We start from the raw sequence: 17,024 nt of genomic DNA, 5'->3' as shown, positions 1-17,024 counted from the left end.
ATTTGTGCAGTTATTCAGTGTCTGGTAAGTTAATGTTCAAGAAAATTATTAATTTTATTAAAATGTTCTATTATTTTATGTTAATGATTACTCATTTAATTCAGCCCTTTGTATTCAGCATGTCTCTATCAAAATAAACCCATGTTTCTATGAAAATTGAAGCTTTTGTTTTTTTGAGGGCAACATAAACTTAAACCTTGTTTATTTGGCCCATGTTAGCCTTTGAGTTTGACATGCTTGCTTTACACATTTCATTCTGTATTTAAGAAGATCCTGGAATATCTTTTTCTAAAATTGCAGTTTGTTTTCTTTTGTTTTCCTAAGAGATGGTAAGATGGAGCTAGGTGGAAATCAAGATTTGCTATGGGTTTGCTCAGTTCTGTAAAGAAGTGTTTTCTTTGACATTTCTACGTTTATTTTATATTACTGTATTTGTGTTTTTAAAATTACTCATATCCACTCTAACTTCCATACTGATTCTACTTCATCACTGCCTTTTGCCTTCTTGTTTATATCTTCCATCTTGCCCCACCTCACTGTACTTTATTTTCTCAGCATGAAAACCAATTCATTTTCCTGAAATATGCAATCAAAAAATATTACTCAGCGTTCTAATTAACAGCCACATGTGTAAGTACTTTATATATTTTATCTCAGTTAGTCTTCACAACATTCTTAATATGTAGAACTTATTAGCCAACAGGAGAGTAAATGGAAGCTCACAGACCTTAAGTGATTTGCTCAAAGTCATGCAGCCAATTAGTGACTGAGATGAGGTTTGAAGGAAATTTGTCAGATTAAGAAAAAGTGCTCTATTACATCATGCTGTGTCTAGCTATGCTCTTCTCTTCCTGGAAAGGTCTTCTTTCATATGCACCTCTTTCGATTCTTCCCTCAAAGTTTTTTTTTTTTTTTTTTTTGCAAGTATCACCTCTTATGTGTAGCCTTTGCTGACAGCCCTTTCCTTAGCTCTTTGAATATTACAAAACTGTATTAGCATATATCATAGTATCACTCTTCTTGCATTTATTTTTAATTTTTATTTTAAAAATATAGCAATCCACAAAATATTTTAATTATGTCAGCATAAAACAAATGTGTTATGGTTGTTTTCAAAGACCTTTGCAATTATTTTAAAAGTGTCTTAATTTTTAAAATTTTTTGAATATGATGAATATCAATGATGATGTACCCCACACAAAAACAAAAGTGCTTTGGGTCTTCTATAGTTTTCAAAAACGCAAAGAAGAGTTGAAACCCAAATATTTGAATAGCGCTGGCTAAAAAAGTGTTCAGAACAGAGTTTAGCACAGATTGAGCACTCATTGAATATTTGATTAAGGTAACTAAAGAGTGAAATTGATATAACAGCCTTTATTTGCAGACTTACATGTGCTATATGAGACCTTGGGCTTTCCACAATTTTATCACCTTACTCAAAAAATTATAAGTCAAGAAGAGAAGGAGCAAAACCCAAACTAAAATATACTTCTTAAAAATAATAAATGTAGAATATTAATTATATCAATTGAGTAAAATCATTAAGTAAAGTTAAATTTTTAAGTGAACATTGCTCAATTCATTCGTCAGTAATAAACAAGGCACTTAGATAGGCTGTTAGTTTTTATAAAGGACATAGTGGATCAAGCTATTTAGCTATAAACCATAAGATTTTAAGAAAGCAGATTTGTAAAACATCAGAAATCTGAAAATAATTAAGCAAAGTATAGATCTGCTAGAAAGTTTAAGAAAGGTCTTCAATGCAACTAAATTTTGAAATTTTAATAAAATTGTCAGAGAAAATGATTTGTACATGTCTAATTGTCATTATGAAATTTAATTTTTAGTAAGTAGTCTGTAATATAAATAAAATCAATGAATACCTTTAGTTAAAGAGAAAAACACACACAATTTCATGATTTATTCTAGGATTAAGAAAAGTTAAATTTCATATACTAGCATTAATACGTCCTACTTTAAATTTATAAATTTACCAAACTCAATTAAAATGTAATTTGGTATGAATAGCTAAGGTTTACACTTAAATCCTTTATTATACTATTTCCTAACTTCCTCATTGTACAATCATTTTACTAAAGATGGTATCTGGTAGTATTAAATACTTTTACTTAGCTGATTTTTATTGTCATTAAGCTATGTAATACATACCTTTAAATCGCCTTCACATCTTAAGAATACAAAATTTGATGGGGTAGTAGATACCATAACACTTACTAAAAGAGAGCTGAATAAAGGATTACCAGCTACCCTTTCATCTTAAGCCAGTTGATCCTTATTGATTAAAAAGGCTTCAGGTGGTGCCTACAACAATGACTCTTCCCCCGCCACACACACCCATTTTCTCTTTTCTTTCTTTCTGTGGTCTCAGTAGTTAAATCCTGACCATTAACCTGGTTCAGGATGAGGACTTACATGATTGCATACTTTATAACTTTAAAATACTGTTTGTTCTTCATGAACAGTGAGTGAATGGGGCGATGTCAAATCTGCAATAGAGCAATATCCTGAGTGCTATGAACATGGAACACGTAGCATTCCTTCCTCTGCAGCTTTCAAATCCCACCTCTCCCTATTGCCACCAGAGCCCACCTCAATCCTCATGTCACAGTTAGCACAAACAAGCACGCCCCACCACACTCCAGCCCTGCTCATACTTACTATGATGCTAGCATTATGATGATTAAAATGCACTTTTGATAATTATCCAGCCACCATGAGCAAGAAGGAAAGTGAAAGAATCTGAACCATGCCCCTGCCTGGGGCATGGGGTCTCCAGGGGAATATACTGGCCTGTTCCTGTTCAGAAAACACCTGGATAAGAATGTGACCCAGACTTAGAGCTAAAAATATCTGTGTTCTAATTGCTAGAGAACATTTTTGTTCGAGAAGCACTTCACAAATAGGATAAGGAAAACAGTCCTGTTATCAGGAATGTTTGTGCCATGTAGTGATAGCCTTTCTTCATATATCCTTACATGAGAATCGTCAGGTTCTGACAAAGGTTTACTGATATGCAGCAGAGGACAGAAGTCCCACTGCCTAATTCAGGTTCATATATATATATCCTATCTAGTAAAAGAGAAAAATGGTAATTGGCGTACGACGATACCCTTTTCATTGGCTAATCAGGGCTATATGCAAATTAACTGCCAACTATGATTGGCAGTTAACTGCCAACTAAGATTGGCAGTTAACTGCCAACAAGATGGCAGTTAATTTGCATATGTAGGCACAATGCAGGGAGGCAAAAGGGAAAGCAGGAAGAAGCCCCCTGCCACTGACAGTGATCAGAAACCCAGGGGGGAGCTAAGAGCTGGGGGGCAGGGCAAAGGCGGCCCTGGGGCCGCCTTTGCCCTGCCCCCCAGCCATGATCGGAGAATCAGGCGCCTTTGCCGCCCTGGCCAGTGATAGCAGGAAGTAGGGGTGGAGCCAGCGATGGGAGCTGGGCACGGTCGAAGCTGGCAGTCCCGGGAGCTAGGGGTCCCTTGCCTGGGCCTAAAGCGGAGCCCACAATCGCGGGGCCGCTGCAGTTGCGGGTCCCTGCTGCCCAGGCCAGACGCCTCAGCCAGAGGCGTTAGGCCTGGGCAGGGGCGGAGCCTGCAACCACGGGGAGCTGGGGGTCCCCTGCCCAGGCCTGACGCCTCTGCCAGAGGCCTCAGGCCTGGTCAAGGGACTGATCCGGTGATTGGTGATCGGAGGGTGATGAGGGTCAACTCCTCTGGCCGAGGCATCAGGCCTGGCTGGGGGGCGGAGCCAGTGGTTGGGGGGATATGATGGTCCCCTTGCCCAGGCCTGAAGTCTGGGTCAGAGGCATCAGGCTTGGGCGGGGGGTGGAACAAGCGATCAGAGGGAGATGGGGGTCCCCTGCCCAGGCATGATTCCTGGGCCAGAGGCCTCAGGCCTGGGCGGGGGGCAAGAGCCAGTGATCAGGGGGAGATGGGGGTCCCCTGTCCAAGCCTGACACCTCTGGCGGAGGCGTCAGGCCTGGGCAAGAGGCCGATCCTGCGATTGGAGGGTGATGGGGGTCAACGCCTGAGGGCTCCCAGTATGTGAGAGGGGGCAGGCTGGGCTGAGGGACACTCCCCTCCCCACACACACCCAGTGCACGAATTTCGTGCACCGGGCCCCTAGTGTATATATATATATATATATATATATATATATATATATATATATATATGCTTGGTATATATATATACACACTAGAGGAGGCCCCGTGCACAGATTCGTGCACCTGTGGTGTCCCTCAACTTGGCCTGAGGGATTGGGTTGAAACCGGTTCTCTGACATCCCCCAAGAGGTCCTGGATTGCGAGAGGGCAATTCTCGGGTGACGCACCCCGGAATTGGGCTCCCTCCTCTTTGGTTTCAGGTGCATCACCTGAGAACTGCAGCTGTCAAGTCACTGCAGGTCTGCAGTTCCTGTATTGAGCATCTGCCCCCTGGTAGTCATTGCACATCATAGCTACTGTCAGATGGTCGCTTAGGCATCCTATATAATAAAAGCCTAATATTTTAAGTGTCCGGTCATCTGTTCAATCAATCAAAGCATATTATGTTAATGAGATGCTAAGGCTGCTCAACCATCAGGGGACAGAGAGTTGACTGGTCGACCAGTCGTTGTCATGTGCACTGACCACCATGGGGCAGACACTATGACCAGTAGGTTAGCTTGCTGCTGGGGTCTGGCCAATCAGGACTGAGCAAGACGAGCTGAACACATCCTCGAGCCCTCCCACAGTCCCTCCCTGGCTGGCCAACCTCTCAAATCACTCCCCGGCCCTAATCAGGCACCGGTGGGGTCCCTTGGCCTGTCCTGTGCCCTCTTGTAATCCAGGACCCCACAGGAAATGTCAGAGAGATGGTTTTGGCCTGATCCTGCAGGCCAGGCTGAGGGACCCCACTGGTACACGAATTAGTGTCCTGGGCCTCTGGTATATATATATGAAATTTCTGCACTTAGAGGGGGGCGGTCCCTCAGCCCAGTCTGTGCCCTCTTGCAGTCTGGGATTCCTTGCTCCTTATTGCCTGCCTACTCGCTGCTCCTTACTGCTCAACTCCCTGCTCCTTAGTGCTGTCACAGAGGTGGGAGAGGCTCCCGCCACTGCACCTGCGCTCACCAGTCTTGAGCCGGACTTCTGGCTGAGCGGTGCTCCCCCTGTGGGAGTGCTCTGACCACCAGGGGACAGCTTCTGCATTGAGCATCTGCCCCCTGGTGGTCAGTGCGCATCACAGTGACTGGTTGTTCTGGTCTTTCTGCCGTAAGAGTCGCTTAGGCTTTTATTATCTACTAAAAGTCCGGTGCACAAAAATTTGTGCACTCAGGGGGAAGGGGAGGTCCCTCAGCCCGGCCTGTGCTCTCGCAGTCTGGGACCCCTCGGGGGATAACGCCCTGCTGGCTTAGGCCTGCTCCTGGGTGGCAGAGGGCAGGCCCAATCCCTAGATGCAGCCCCTGGTCAGGCTCAGAGCAGGGCAGATTGGGAGGTTGCGATGCCACCCTCAGTCATGCTCAGGGTAGGGCCGATTGGGGGATTGGGGCACTGCCCCCTGTCACACTCAAGGCAGGGTCCATAGGGAGGTTGCGGCGCCACCCCCTGTCACGCACAGAGCAGGGCCAATCAGGGGGTTGGGGCGCTGCCCCCTGTCTCACACAGAGCAGGGCCCATCAGGGGGTTGGGGCGCTGCCCCCTGTCACGCACAGAGCAGGGCCCATCAGGGGGTTGGGGCTCCGTACCCTGTCACACACAGAGCAGGGTTGATCAGGGGGTTGGGGAGCTCCCCCCTGTCACGCACAGAGCAGGGCCAATCAGGGGGTTGAGGAGCTCCCCCCTGTCACTCACAGAGTAGGGCCAATAGGGGATAGGGGAGTTGGGGCACCGCCCCCTGTTACACACAGAGCAGGGCGGATCAGGGGGTTGGGGCGCCGCACTCTATCATCCACAGAGCAGGGCCGATCAGGGGGTTGGGGCGCTGCCACTGTCACACTCAGAGCAGGGCTGATGGGGAGGTTATGGCTCTACCCCATCACACACAGAACAGGGCCCGTGGTGGAGAAGGTTGGGGCGCTGCCCTCTATCACCCACAAAGCAGGGCCGATCAGGTGGTTGGGGTGCCGCCACTCTCACACTCAGGGTAGGGCCAATGGGGAGATTATGGCTCTACCCTGTCACACACAGAGCAGGGCCCGTGGGAGGGGGGGTTGGGGCGCCGCACCCTGTCACACACAGAGCAGAGCCGATCAGGGGGTAGGGCTCCACAGCCTGTCACACACAGAGCTGCAGGGTGATCAGGGGGTTGGGGAGCTCGCCTGTATCAGGCACAGAGTAGGGCTGATCAGGAGGTTGGGGCGCCTTCCCCTGTCACGAACAGAGCAGGGCAGATAGGGAGGTTGTGGCCCTGCCCCCTGTCACACACAGAGTCACAGGGCGATCAGGGGGTTTGGGCGCTGCCCCCTGTCCCGCTGATCCCGGTGCCTGGAGGCCTCGCGGCTCCACTGATCCCGGTGCTGGGAGGCATATTGCCCTTTTACTATATAGGATAGAGGCCTGGTGCATGGGTGGGGCTGGCTGGTTTGCCCTGAAGGATTTCCTGGATCAGGGTGGGGGTCCCCACCTGGGTGCCTGGCCAGCCTGGGTGAGGGGATGATGGCTGTTTGCAACTGGTCACACACCCTTCAGGTTGGGGGTCCCCACTGGAGTGCCTGGCCAGCCTGGATGAGGGGATGATGGCTGTTTGTAGCTGGTCACACACCCTTTAGGGTGGGGGTCCCCACTGGGGTTCCTGGCCAGTCTGGAGAAGGGGCTGAGGGCTGTTTTCAGGCTGACGGGTGACTGAAGCTCCCAACTGCTCCTTTTTTTCTTTTTCTTTTTATTCTGGGCCAGCTTAACTCTGACTCCAGCTCTGAGGCCTCTGCTGCTGAAAGCAGGTATCTGGTTTGTTTGGGTTCTATAATCGAAACAATGTATAACTCCAGCTCTGAGATCCCTGCGGCTGAAAGCAGGTTTCTGGGGTTTTGTTTAGCGTCTATATTTGTTACAATGTTTCAAACTGCAAGCTCAGAGGCCGGCAAGGCAGGCGGGGAACGTTGGAGTCCTCCGTCACTGAAGCAAGCAAGCCTCATGTTAGCTTCCAGCTGCCTGGCTGCCGGCCGCCATCTTGTCTGGCAGTTAATTTGCATATCTCGCTGATTAGCCAATGGGAAGGGTAGCGGTCGTACGTTAATTACCATGTTTCTCTTTTATTAGATAGGACTAGTGGCCCAGTACACAAAATTTATGCATGGGAGGGGGTGTTCCTCAGCCCTGCCTGCACCCTCTCCAATCTGGAACCCCTAGGGGGATGTCCAACTGCCAGTTTAGGCCCGATCCCAGGGCCTAAATCGGCAGTCGGACATCCCTTTCGCAATCCAGGACTGCTGGCTCCTAACCGCTCATCTGCCTGCCTGCCTGATCGCCTCTAACCATTCTGCCTGCCAGCCTGCTTGCCCAAAACTGCCCCCTTCCACCAGCCTGATTGCCCCCAACTGACCCCCTGCCAGCCTGCTTGCCCCCAACTGCCCCCCTGCTGGCCTACTCACCCCCAACTTCCCCCCCTGCTGACCTGATTACCCCCAACTGCCCCCCTGCCGGCCTGCTTGCCCCCAACTGCCCGCCGGCTTGCTTGCCCCCAACTAGCCACCCCTCTTGGCCTGATCACCCCTAATTGCCTCTGCCTCAGCCCCACCACCATGGCTTTGTTTGGAAGGACATCTGGAATGTCTCCTGGTCTAATTAGCATATTAATAAAAGGGTAATATGCTAATTAGACCAGGCAGCAGAACTACCTTCCAGATGAAGCAGTGGCAGTGAGGCCGCCTGAGGCAAAGGTGCTTAGGGGTGACCAGTCAGGCAGTCAGAGTGGTTAGGGGAGTTCAGGAAGGCAGATAGGATAGCAGTTTGAGACAGCGGTCCTGGATTGCGAGAGGGATGTTTGACTGCCAGTTTAGGCCTGATCCATGCAGCAGTATTGGGCCTGAACCAGCAGTTGGATATCCCCCTGAGGAGTTCCGGATTGTGAGAAGGTGCAGGCTGGGCTGAGGGACCCCCTTTACCCCCGTGCATGAATTTTGTGCACTGGGACTCTAAAATATATATATATATATATATATATATATAAAATAATTAAATATATTTTATTGATTTCAGAGAGGAAGGGAGAGGGAGAGAGAGATAGAAATATTAATGATGAGAGAGAATCATTGATTGGCTTCCTCCTGCACACCCCGCACTGGGGATGGAGCCCACAAACCGGGCATGTGCCCTGACCAGGAATCGAATCTAGACCTCCTCATTCTTAGGTCGACGCTCAATCACTGAGCCTCCCTGGCCAGGTGCTTTAGTACAATATATTGCTTGATGTGTCTCTTCTACATTTCATGGTGTGGCCTACTCTTCTTCCACCACACAATTTATTCCGGTTGGACAAAGTTCAGATGCATCAGCGCTCAACAACCTCCTCCCCACCACACTGCACTAGGCTGTGTCAATTTCTCTTTCTACAAACTGTTTTCTTCCATCTTTCATCTGTATCCTACCCAGTTTGTTAAGAAGAAATTCACTGTCTTATTAATGTTTACTCCCCTATTGCTTTTAACTTGCAGTCACTCCAAAATTTGACCTTGAGTTTTACCCCACCTAAAGATTGGATTCCCTGAGGATACAAACCAAGCCTTCAGCAATTCAATTTGAAATTGTGTTCTCTGTGCCGTTTCCCTACATCACACAGCTGTGAGCATCAATATCTTAACATCAGTATTTCTATCTTGATCATACATCTTTTCAAAAACAGGAACTAGATGAGACAGACATTGGAGTGGACCGCTCTGGAACATTCTCTAAGATATCCCTATTGTTTCAACTACATGACAAAGACTTTCAAATCCCTGTCTTTTGGAAAACCAATCTCATAGAGACTATATTGCAATGCAGCTCAATAATAAGCACAAACAATCTTTACATCTACTTTTTATTTTCACGTATCATATGGGCCATTTTCCCTTTCTTATCCAGGTGAAAATCTAGCTCTTATTATTGTCCATAAACCAATATCTACAAAATGCCCCTTTTTGTACAGAGATTATTTTATTATTTTGACCTTTCAAATATGAAAAAAAAGCATTCACTTTTATTTCCCTTAATCCATAAAGTTTTTTTCTCCATTCTCTGAATTCATGACTCTAAAATTTCACTTTAATCATTTTGGTTATCAGCCTGTGTTATTTCAATTATTTATAAGCTCATTTGTTTATGGGATCATTTTCTATTACTTATTACATCTTGATAAGTTATATTATTAATGTTCTTCTGTTTTGTGTATATGTATTTATTTTCCAAATTTTCTCATCTGCTTATTTTTGTATCTCTCACAGTACAATGCTAATTTCCAAGTATATTATCTCATAATAATCTTCCCTTCCTAAAGTCAAAGGAATAATTTACCATATGTAAAATCCATAGGCTATTACAGACCCACATACCAAAAAATGCCATGTCATGCCACAGATTAAGAACATGTAGATTTTTTTTTTTTGGCTTGTGAGATTCCCACTTTTGATTCTTCCAAAGACAAAGTGCTAACCACAAAATAATCACTTAGGAATATTTAAATGTAGGAATAATTAGATTTAATTTTTTAATCTTTGATATTACTGGAATATGTAGGTTTTCATTTTAGAGAGCAATTTAATTTTTAAAATATGATGTATAACAACAATTAATATTTTAAATGAAATACAAAATCAAAAAATGATAAGAAAAAAAACTAAAGCTATAAAATACTATGTTCAACCATACAGAAACAATCAAATATGCTACTTTGATTTTGTTTCTTTTAATTCAACAGGCCTAAAGGTTGCATATACCTTCAACAATTTTTATGCTAATCTTTTATTATAACCAGTTAGTTTCCAAATTTCTCAGTTCAAGGGCTGACTAATACTGTTGCCTAAGCATTAGGTGGGTCATGTTAATTTAAACAGAGATGATGGCTCATAGTAAGCAATGTGTCAAAGACCAGAGGGATTGAGAAGTAAGGTTTTGAGACTTGCTATCTAAACAGGATTAAGACAAAAACCTAAAGGATTATCATGCTCCAAATCCCAAAGATTCCTGTGATAGCTGCTTTTCTAAACATCGGGATTAGAGGTTAGAATCACATTCAGAAACAAGAATGCAAACTTGCCTTCAAGAAAATCTCTGTCTTTAGAAAAATATTTCAAGAATGTCTAGCCCTTTTGTAAATAATACAGTGAGAGGCATATTGGTGTTGGGGGTCAAAAAACATTTTTTCAACAGAAAAAAATTAATTTTCTCCTATTTCTATTTTTTACAATACTTGTTTTCATTATTTTTTTTTTTATTAAGACTTTATTTTTTTAGACCTGCTGTATTCACAACAAAATTGAGAGCAGGCACAGACATTTTCCATACTCCTCCCGCCTCCACACATGCGTAGCTTGCTCCAATACCAACAGCGCCCACAACAGTGGAACACCTCTTTTCTTCTCAATAAAACATGCATCTATTTTTGTAAGTTTCCCTCTACTATCTATAAAAGCTTGTCTCAATAGTATAAAAAATCATTTTTCATAGGTAATTTATATTTAAACAAACATGCAAAGTTAAAGATTTCTTAAAAAACGAACACTGAAAGCAAAATTGGTAGTATTTGGTTTTCAGGTGTGGTATTGTTTTATACAATAATATTGTTCAAGCAATTGCTCACTATTAAAATTCAGATAATTTACTGTAATTATTAACTGTTTATTAAACATTTTCATTTTATTCTTTCCATATAATTCTATATATTTTCTTTTGAAAACTTACTTATAGTTGAGATTAAACCATGTCTACAAAAATATAATTAAAACATGAAGCTTTTTACAACTTCTATTAGTTTGTCCTCTTTCAGTTTATAAGGGTTCTACTAAATTTAGTTGTTTTTTATTAAGTTAACAAGTTAAATTTATTTTGATATCAAAACTACATGCCCTTAGGAGAATGTAAAAAGGAAAGTGCATTGTGAGCCAGTTATATTGCAATTAGGTAGAAGCACATATAAGAAATGATAGAAATGCTACTGTGTTGGAGGAAAAAAATGTATATACATACATATTTGGTATTGTTTATGCTATAGTTTTTTCTTAAATTTGAAAAAAAAAAATCTATGCCCATATGTCAAAGTCCTGCCTTAAGCTACCCTGTTTAGTCAAAGAGCTTGAATAACATGGTAGCTCATTACGCTGTGCAGCCCCCGTCTCTCTAGACTTAGAAGATTATAGTTGTGAGGATATTCTGATTAACTTCTTTCAAAATATCTAATTTGTTTACAATCTCTTTGAAATTGATCTAGATGTTTTTTAAAAATAAAGAAAACAAGCTCAGGGTTTTTGGAAATTGTTTTGTTGGCAAGGTCTGTGGATGGACACCATTGCAGAGGGGCTGCTGATGTTCCCTTTACATATTTCCCCATCTCCCTCCCCCCAGGTGTTGCTGCCATCACTACCCTTCCCTTCCTTCCCTTTCCTCATGGCAAGACGCATGGAAGAAGAGTGCTGTTAAGGCCTCTCCATTAATCACCAGGTATGGCGGTTCTCACCAAGCAGTGCAGCTCTCCCTCTTCTGAGTTCTCTATTAATTGCCTCTTTTGCATTTGGAAGATGCATTTATCCACGACACACAGCCTACTGATTTGGAAGTATTGTTCAACCCGAGTATATCTTTACATATCTCAGCATGCTCTGCATTTCATGATTTCTTGTTGTCGATTTGTTTTTTTAAATGTAAAAAGGACACATTAATTAAAGATATCCTTTTTAGAGAAGTGTATTATGACCTGTCCTCAACTAATTATGTAGGAAAGAAAGGGAAAGTGTATGTTTGTTTAATTTATACCACTTTCAACGTTCTTCAAACAATCGTTATAGAACATGGCTTTGAAAAATATAAAATGGGTTGTTTTATGAACTTTTAACTCAAATTTAATTATTATAACATTTAAATTATCAAAAGCATTGCAAAAAATTGTAGGCACACCAATTATAATCCTTACTTATCTGGGTTTAGAAAATTAGGTATAAGCCAGTTCAAATAAATCTAAATACCCTACAAAGCCATGTCATTCAGATGTGAGAGCCAAATGTATGCTAATCTCTTTCTGTAATACTTTCTTTTGTGAACTCAGCTGGTGGCATTTGAAAGAGATGGAGGGAATGTTTCCTTCGGCCTTCCCATGATTACCTCTTTCAGGCTGCTACCTTTTGAAAGGAGCTAGTCCCTCAGGGCTCAAACTCCAGCAGTCATCTATATATATAAAAGCCCAGCAACCAAATGGTGGAACGACCAGAATGACTGGTCAACCAGTTGCTGTGATGCGTACTGACCACCAGGGTGCAGACGCTCAACGCAGGAGCTGCCCCCTGGTGGTCAGTGCACTCCCACAGTGGGAGTGCTGCTTGGCTGACCGGGATGAGCAGCACTCCCACAAAGGACCATTCTCTGCAGTCTATGCCCCCCACCAGTGCATAAATCTGTGCACCGGGCCTCTAGTAACTTATAAAACATAAGCACTGAGTCATCACAGGGAAACACCCACATTCTTGATTTCCTTTTTCACTAGAGGAACTGGTTCTCCCAGCTCCTGCAGGGGCTTGTCTTGAGGATGTGTCAGGCTCTGCATTACATCCTGGTGACTTTTTCAGGATCTTGGAGGTTTGTGACTAGAGCCCTCACTACCTTTGGGCTAGAGAGATTATTGGCAGATGTCTTAAAAAAACAACAGTGTGTGTGTGTCTGTAGGTATGCATGTGTGTGGTGGTATTAATGTGGTGTTTTTTTTTTTTAAATAATAACATAATTAAGATTTGTTTGTGTAAAAAAACAAAGCAAACCATTTTCATTTACACGCATTTTCATCAACGCTATCATTAACCCTTTAAGACTGGACAATTGCTCTTCATTAAGGAGTATGTGGCCTCTTAGCCAGTGAAGCTCTGAAATCATTGGTTGTCCTTCATAATCCTATGTCTACCCACGTTTCTAGTCTATATGTTATGCTTTCACTCCTGATGCACACTGTGCTCTGGCCTTTGCCCCTTTCTCAGTTGATGCACTCTTTTGTGTTTACAGGCCTTTGCATAGTTGGGCCCTCCATGTGGAAAGTCTTTCCCGCTGGGTGTGTTTGGAAAACTTTACAATAGTAATAGCAGCAAACATGTAGTAAGGGTTTACTGTGTGTCAGGCACAGTGTTAGTGAGCTGAATCTCCATTTTCTTCATCCACACAAAGGAAATGAGAGTTAGAAGTTATTACTACCCATATTTAATAGATAAAAATAAGGTTTAGGGAAATCTAATGTGGCTGACATCACTCAGAATTGACTGAAGTGGGGTGGGGTGGGCCTTGGGTAGCTTCTCCTGAATCCTCCCAAGCAAAGTTGGGACTCACATTCATACTCAGTTCTGAGTTTCCAGAGCACAGTGATTTCCTCTCATCCTTTATGAACTTTTCTCTGTCCATAGTGCTTGTTACTCACTATTCTGGAACACATGAATGCATGTTTACAAAGCAGTCATTTATCTTTTTTGCCCTGATTTGGTCCTTTTTCATCCACATTTCCCTCTACTCTGTGTTTATTCCCCTTGCCTTGTGGCTCTTGACAATTACTAGCTTCACAGGTGATTCAATATATTCTATTTAAAAAATAATTCATTATTTCTCCCAAAATTTGTGGCCTGCAAGTAAAAACCAAGAAATTATGAATGACTGCATTTGAAGCAAAAAGATAATTTAAATTTTATAAAACTTATCAAATATAGTGGTCAAAAAGAAGCATAGGTATACTTATATTTCATATGGAAAGAAGAAAATTTTAACAAATGTTACACAGTTTTGAGGAAAAGTAATTAGAGAAATTCTTTTTTACATTATTGGCAAATAAAGGAAATATGCACATAAAAACAATCTTATTGGTTTACACACAAGAAAAAAAAGGTGGAGAAGTAAAATCTAGATGAGGGAAAAAAAGGACAAACCAAGAGGAAGAAAAATATATTTGAGAAAAAAATTTTGGAAAAGTGAATAAATAGAAAAGCAATACAAAATTGAAGGAAACATAATTGAAATCTATGGAAACTGCAAGGACTTTAAAAGAATATGAAATAAAACTTGGAAGGAAAAATCAATGTAGCTAGAGAAAAAGAAACTTATTTATGAGTTCATGTTTCCATTGTTCTTAGAAAAACCTTTGAGGTAAAATGATTAGGAAGAGAAAGGGCAAGTTAAGATATGCTGATTTTGGAGAGCAAGATAAGGGCTTAAGAATTAATTTGGAGTTATGTATTTAGAACTAAAAAGGTGCCTGGAGAATACAGTTCAGACTGGGCTCGACAGAAAATTAGGATACAAGTCAAAATATTCCTCCTACCACACTCTCTACCAGGGTAATCACAGAATATATCAGTCAAACTGTAAATATAAGGATCATTTCATATCTATTTTTATTTATGTGGAATGCATAGAACAAATGTTTGCTCCATTAGTCATGGAATTTTAAGACCTGGTAGAGAGATATGGTCAGGCAGTCCCGTTTTTGGTTGTACATGTGTCTCTCATCATCATTACACGAATCTCTGCTTGAATAATCCGGTTGACACAAAATGCAGCGGTAGCTCACTCTATTTTGGAACATCTTTTAACTGCCAGGCTTTTTCTTATATTGGGTCAAAAATCTGCCTTCTTGGAACTTCAACTCATTTATCCTGGGTTTTCCCTTTGGGGAAACATAAAATAAGTTCTCTTTCTTTTCCAAATGAAAATACTTCCAAGACCTAAATTCAGACAGACACTCTGTCATGGTGTATATATACAATGTCTCCTTATGCATTCTTTTCTGGGTTAACTGCCCCAGTCTTCCTCGTCACTTTGTGCTATTTGGTTGTCAATCCTTTTAGCATTCATTTAGTGCAAAATGCTTTTCCATAAAAGGGATGGGCTCCCCCACTTTATATTCTTATATTTGGTCAGTTTGAAGAACCCAGGAAATCCATTTTAAATACCTTCAGAGGAAAAAAAAAAGGTACAGTTTATAATCACATATTGCTTCAATCTGAAGTAGTACATAATAGAAGTATGATTTGGATAGTATATAGTATACTATATAAATAAAATAAACATAAGTCTGTATAAAAATGGGTGCAAAACATAGAAAAAATGAATTAGCATTAAAAATAAAGGTAAAGATGAAGGTAAAATAATTTTTTAGTCTTTTCTTTGTATTTTTTAATTGAGTACCAATATTATATTCAATTATGTATTCAATTAGTTGGTGCCTGAGAAGGATTATTTCCTAAGAAGCCCATTCACTATTTTTACAAATTTGGCACTTAAACATTCTTAAGTGGATAATAATATCAGGGGCAGTAAAAGAGATACAAAACCAAAGCAACATAAAACAAAAACTATTTTCTCAATGCAAATTATTGACTTTGATGACTAACTGATAACATGTGCTCACACACATTACAGGGAGGTCAGCCTTGCACAGAATAAGATTGAGAGATGTGTAAAGCACGCCCTGTCAGATGTGGACTTTCCCTAATAGAAGTTACTGAAAAGTAAATCCGTTATTTATGTGAACTCTTCCTTGATGCCAAATTGCTGTCAATGTCTTTTGGTGAGTCTTGTTTATGAGTAGTTTAAGGCACTCGCTCAGCGGCCCGGAATATCTGACTTTCAGTGAGTGCCCACACAGAATATATGGCCTTTTCTAGAACTGGGAAATTTATTTAATTTGCTGGCCCGGAATACCTTTTATATCACATGCCTTTTCCCTGACCCTACTCAGCGTTTCCATTTCCAAATGTGCTAGGCATATTATGAACCTATGTAATCTTAATGAATGTCTTCCATATGGTAATTAAAATGCTTGACTTTGTATTCTCCAAAGCTCTAGTGCTTACATAAATTCTTTCTCTGTAATACTGGATGTTGTTTTGTAAATTGTATGCATATATGCTCCCTATTCCTTCTGTAGATTACCTGCTCAAAGAAATGCCCCTTAGTTATTTGATTATATGTAAGATTCCTAGGCAATATTCTTAACAACAAAACACTTCTGCTTTGTCTGTCAGTGCTATTGAAGAGATGTGCTATGTGCAACATGTCTAATTTACTATCTCTCACTCTGCCTTTTAGTGTCTCAGAAAGGGGAGTAAAATGCAGGAGATGTGGATTAATCACTGTCCCTCTCACGATCTCACTCACTTCATTAAAATGAGGGATTTGACTAGCTGGTTTTTAAAGTAACTTCCGACTCTCTACAGAATATAGACAACAAGGAATTTTAGAAATTGCTATTTGTTTAGGTTTGCCAATAAAATATATTCAACCTCTATGGGACTCGATTTCCTCATGTAAACTATGGAGACCAAGCTATAATCAGGGATATAGTATTTAGTCATAATACATGTTGACTTATTTTTCTCTCTGGAGCTTTCTCTTTAGAAGGATTCTGAGAAGTAGCTTTGACCCCGTAGCATGGAGTGCTATGATGATGTCATCAATTGCCTTTTATGTGCAGGCTTCTTGCATAATTTCTAAGGAGGCTTCTAATTCAAAAAGGGAAAAATGATGCTTTTTCTTCTCTTTTGCTGTATATACATATCCTTTTTTAAAAAAATGTGTGAATCCAAGAAAATGGTTTCTCTAAGGAAGACAGGTTAAGGAAGAGACAGCAATTTGAGATATCGGAAGCATTTTAATGTAGAAGAGAGAGAAAGTATTTTACTCATTCTTTGTAATTTCTGGGGGCAGAACAAAGGCCAGTAAGCTTAAATGGGAGAAAATTGCTTGATTATATGGATGAAACGTATTATTATAAGAAATGCTTAATAAAATCTGCTCCATAGAATAGTCTTGTTTTCTAAAGTCAGTATCACTAGTATCACTACAGATGTTAAAATTTAGATTG

At 41.4% G+C, this 17,024-nt stretch overlaps 1 protein-coding gene across 4 annotated transcripts in view; it reads left to right on the top strand.

Annotated features, from left to right (window-relative positions):
- PCDH7 (protocadherin 7) overlaps positions 1 to 17,024 on the top strand; it is a 427,194-nt gene that overhangs the window by 220,395 nt on the left and 189,775 nt on the right. For 2 of the 4 annotated variants that reach the window (XM_059673748.1, XM_059673757.1), the window contains exon 3: positions 11,543 to 11,638. The exons of the other annotated variants lie outside the window; for them this stretch is intronic. In XM_059673748.1, the coding sequence (XP_059529731.1) occupies positions 11,543 to 11,631 (89 nt within the window). In that variant the 3' untranslated portion in view covers positions 11,632 to 11,638. The remainder of the gene's footprint in view (positions 1 to 11,542; positions 11,639 to 17,024) is intronic. 4 annotated transcript variants of the gene reach the window in all.

The sequence above is a fragment of the Myotis daubentonii genome, chromosome 1, assembly GCF_963259705.1.
Source record: "Myotis daubentonii chromosome 1, mMyoDau2.1, whole genome shotgun sequence".
Taxonomy (NCBI): domain Eukaryota; kingdom Metazoa; phylum Chordata; class Mammalia; order Chiroptera; family Vespertilionidae; genus Myotis; species Myotis daubentonii.
The sequence above is the reverse complement of the archived record's forward strand: the minus strand, read 5'-3'. Positions and strand labels throughout refer to the sequence as shown.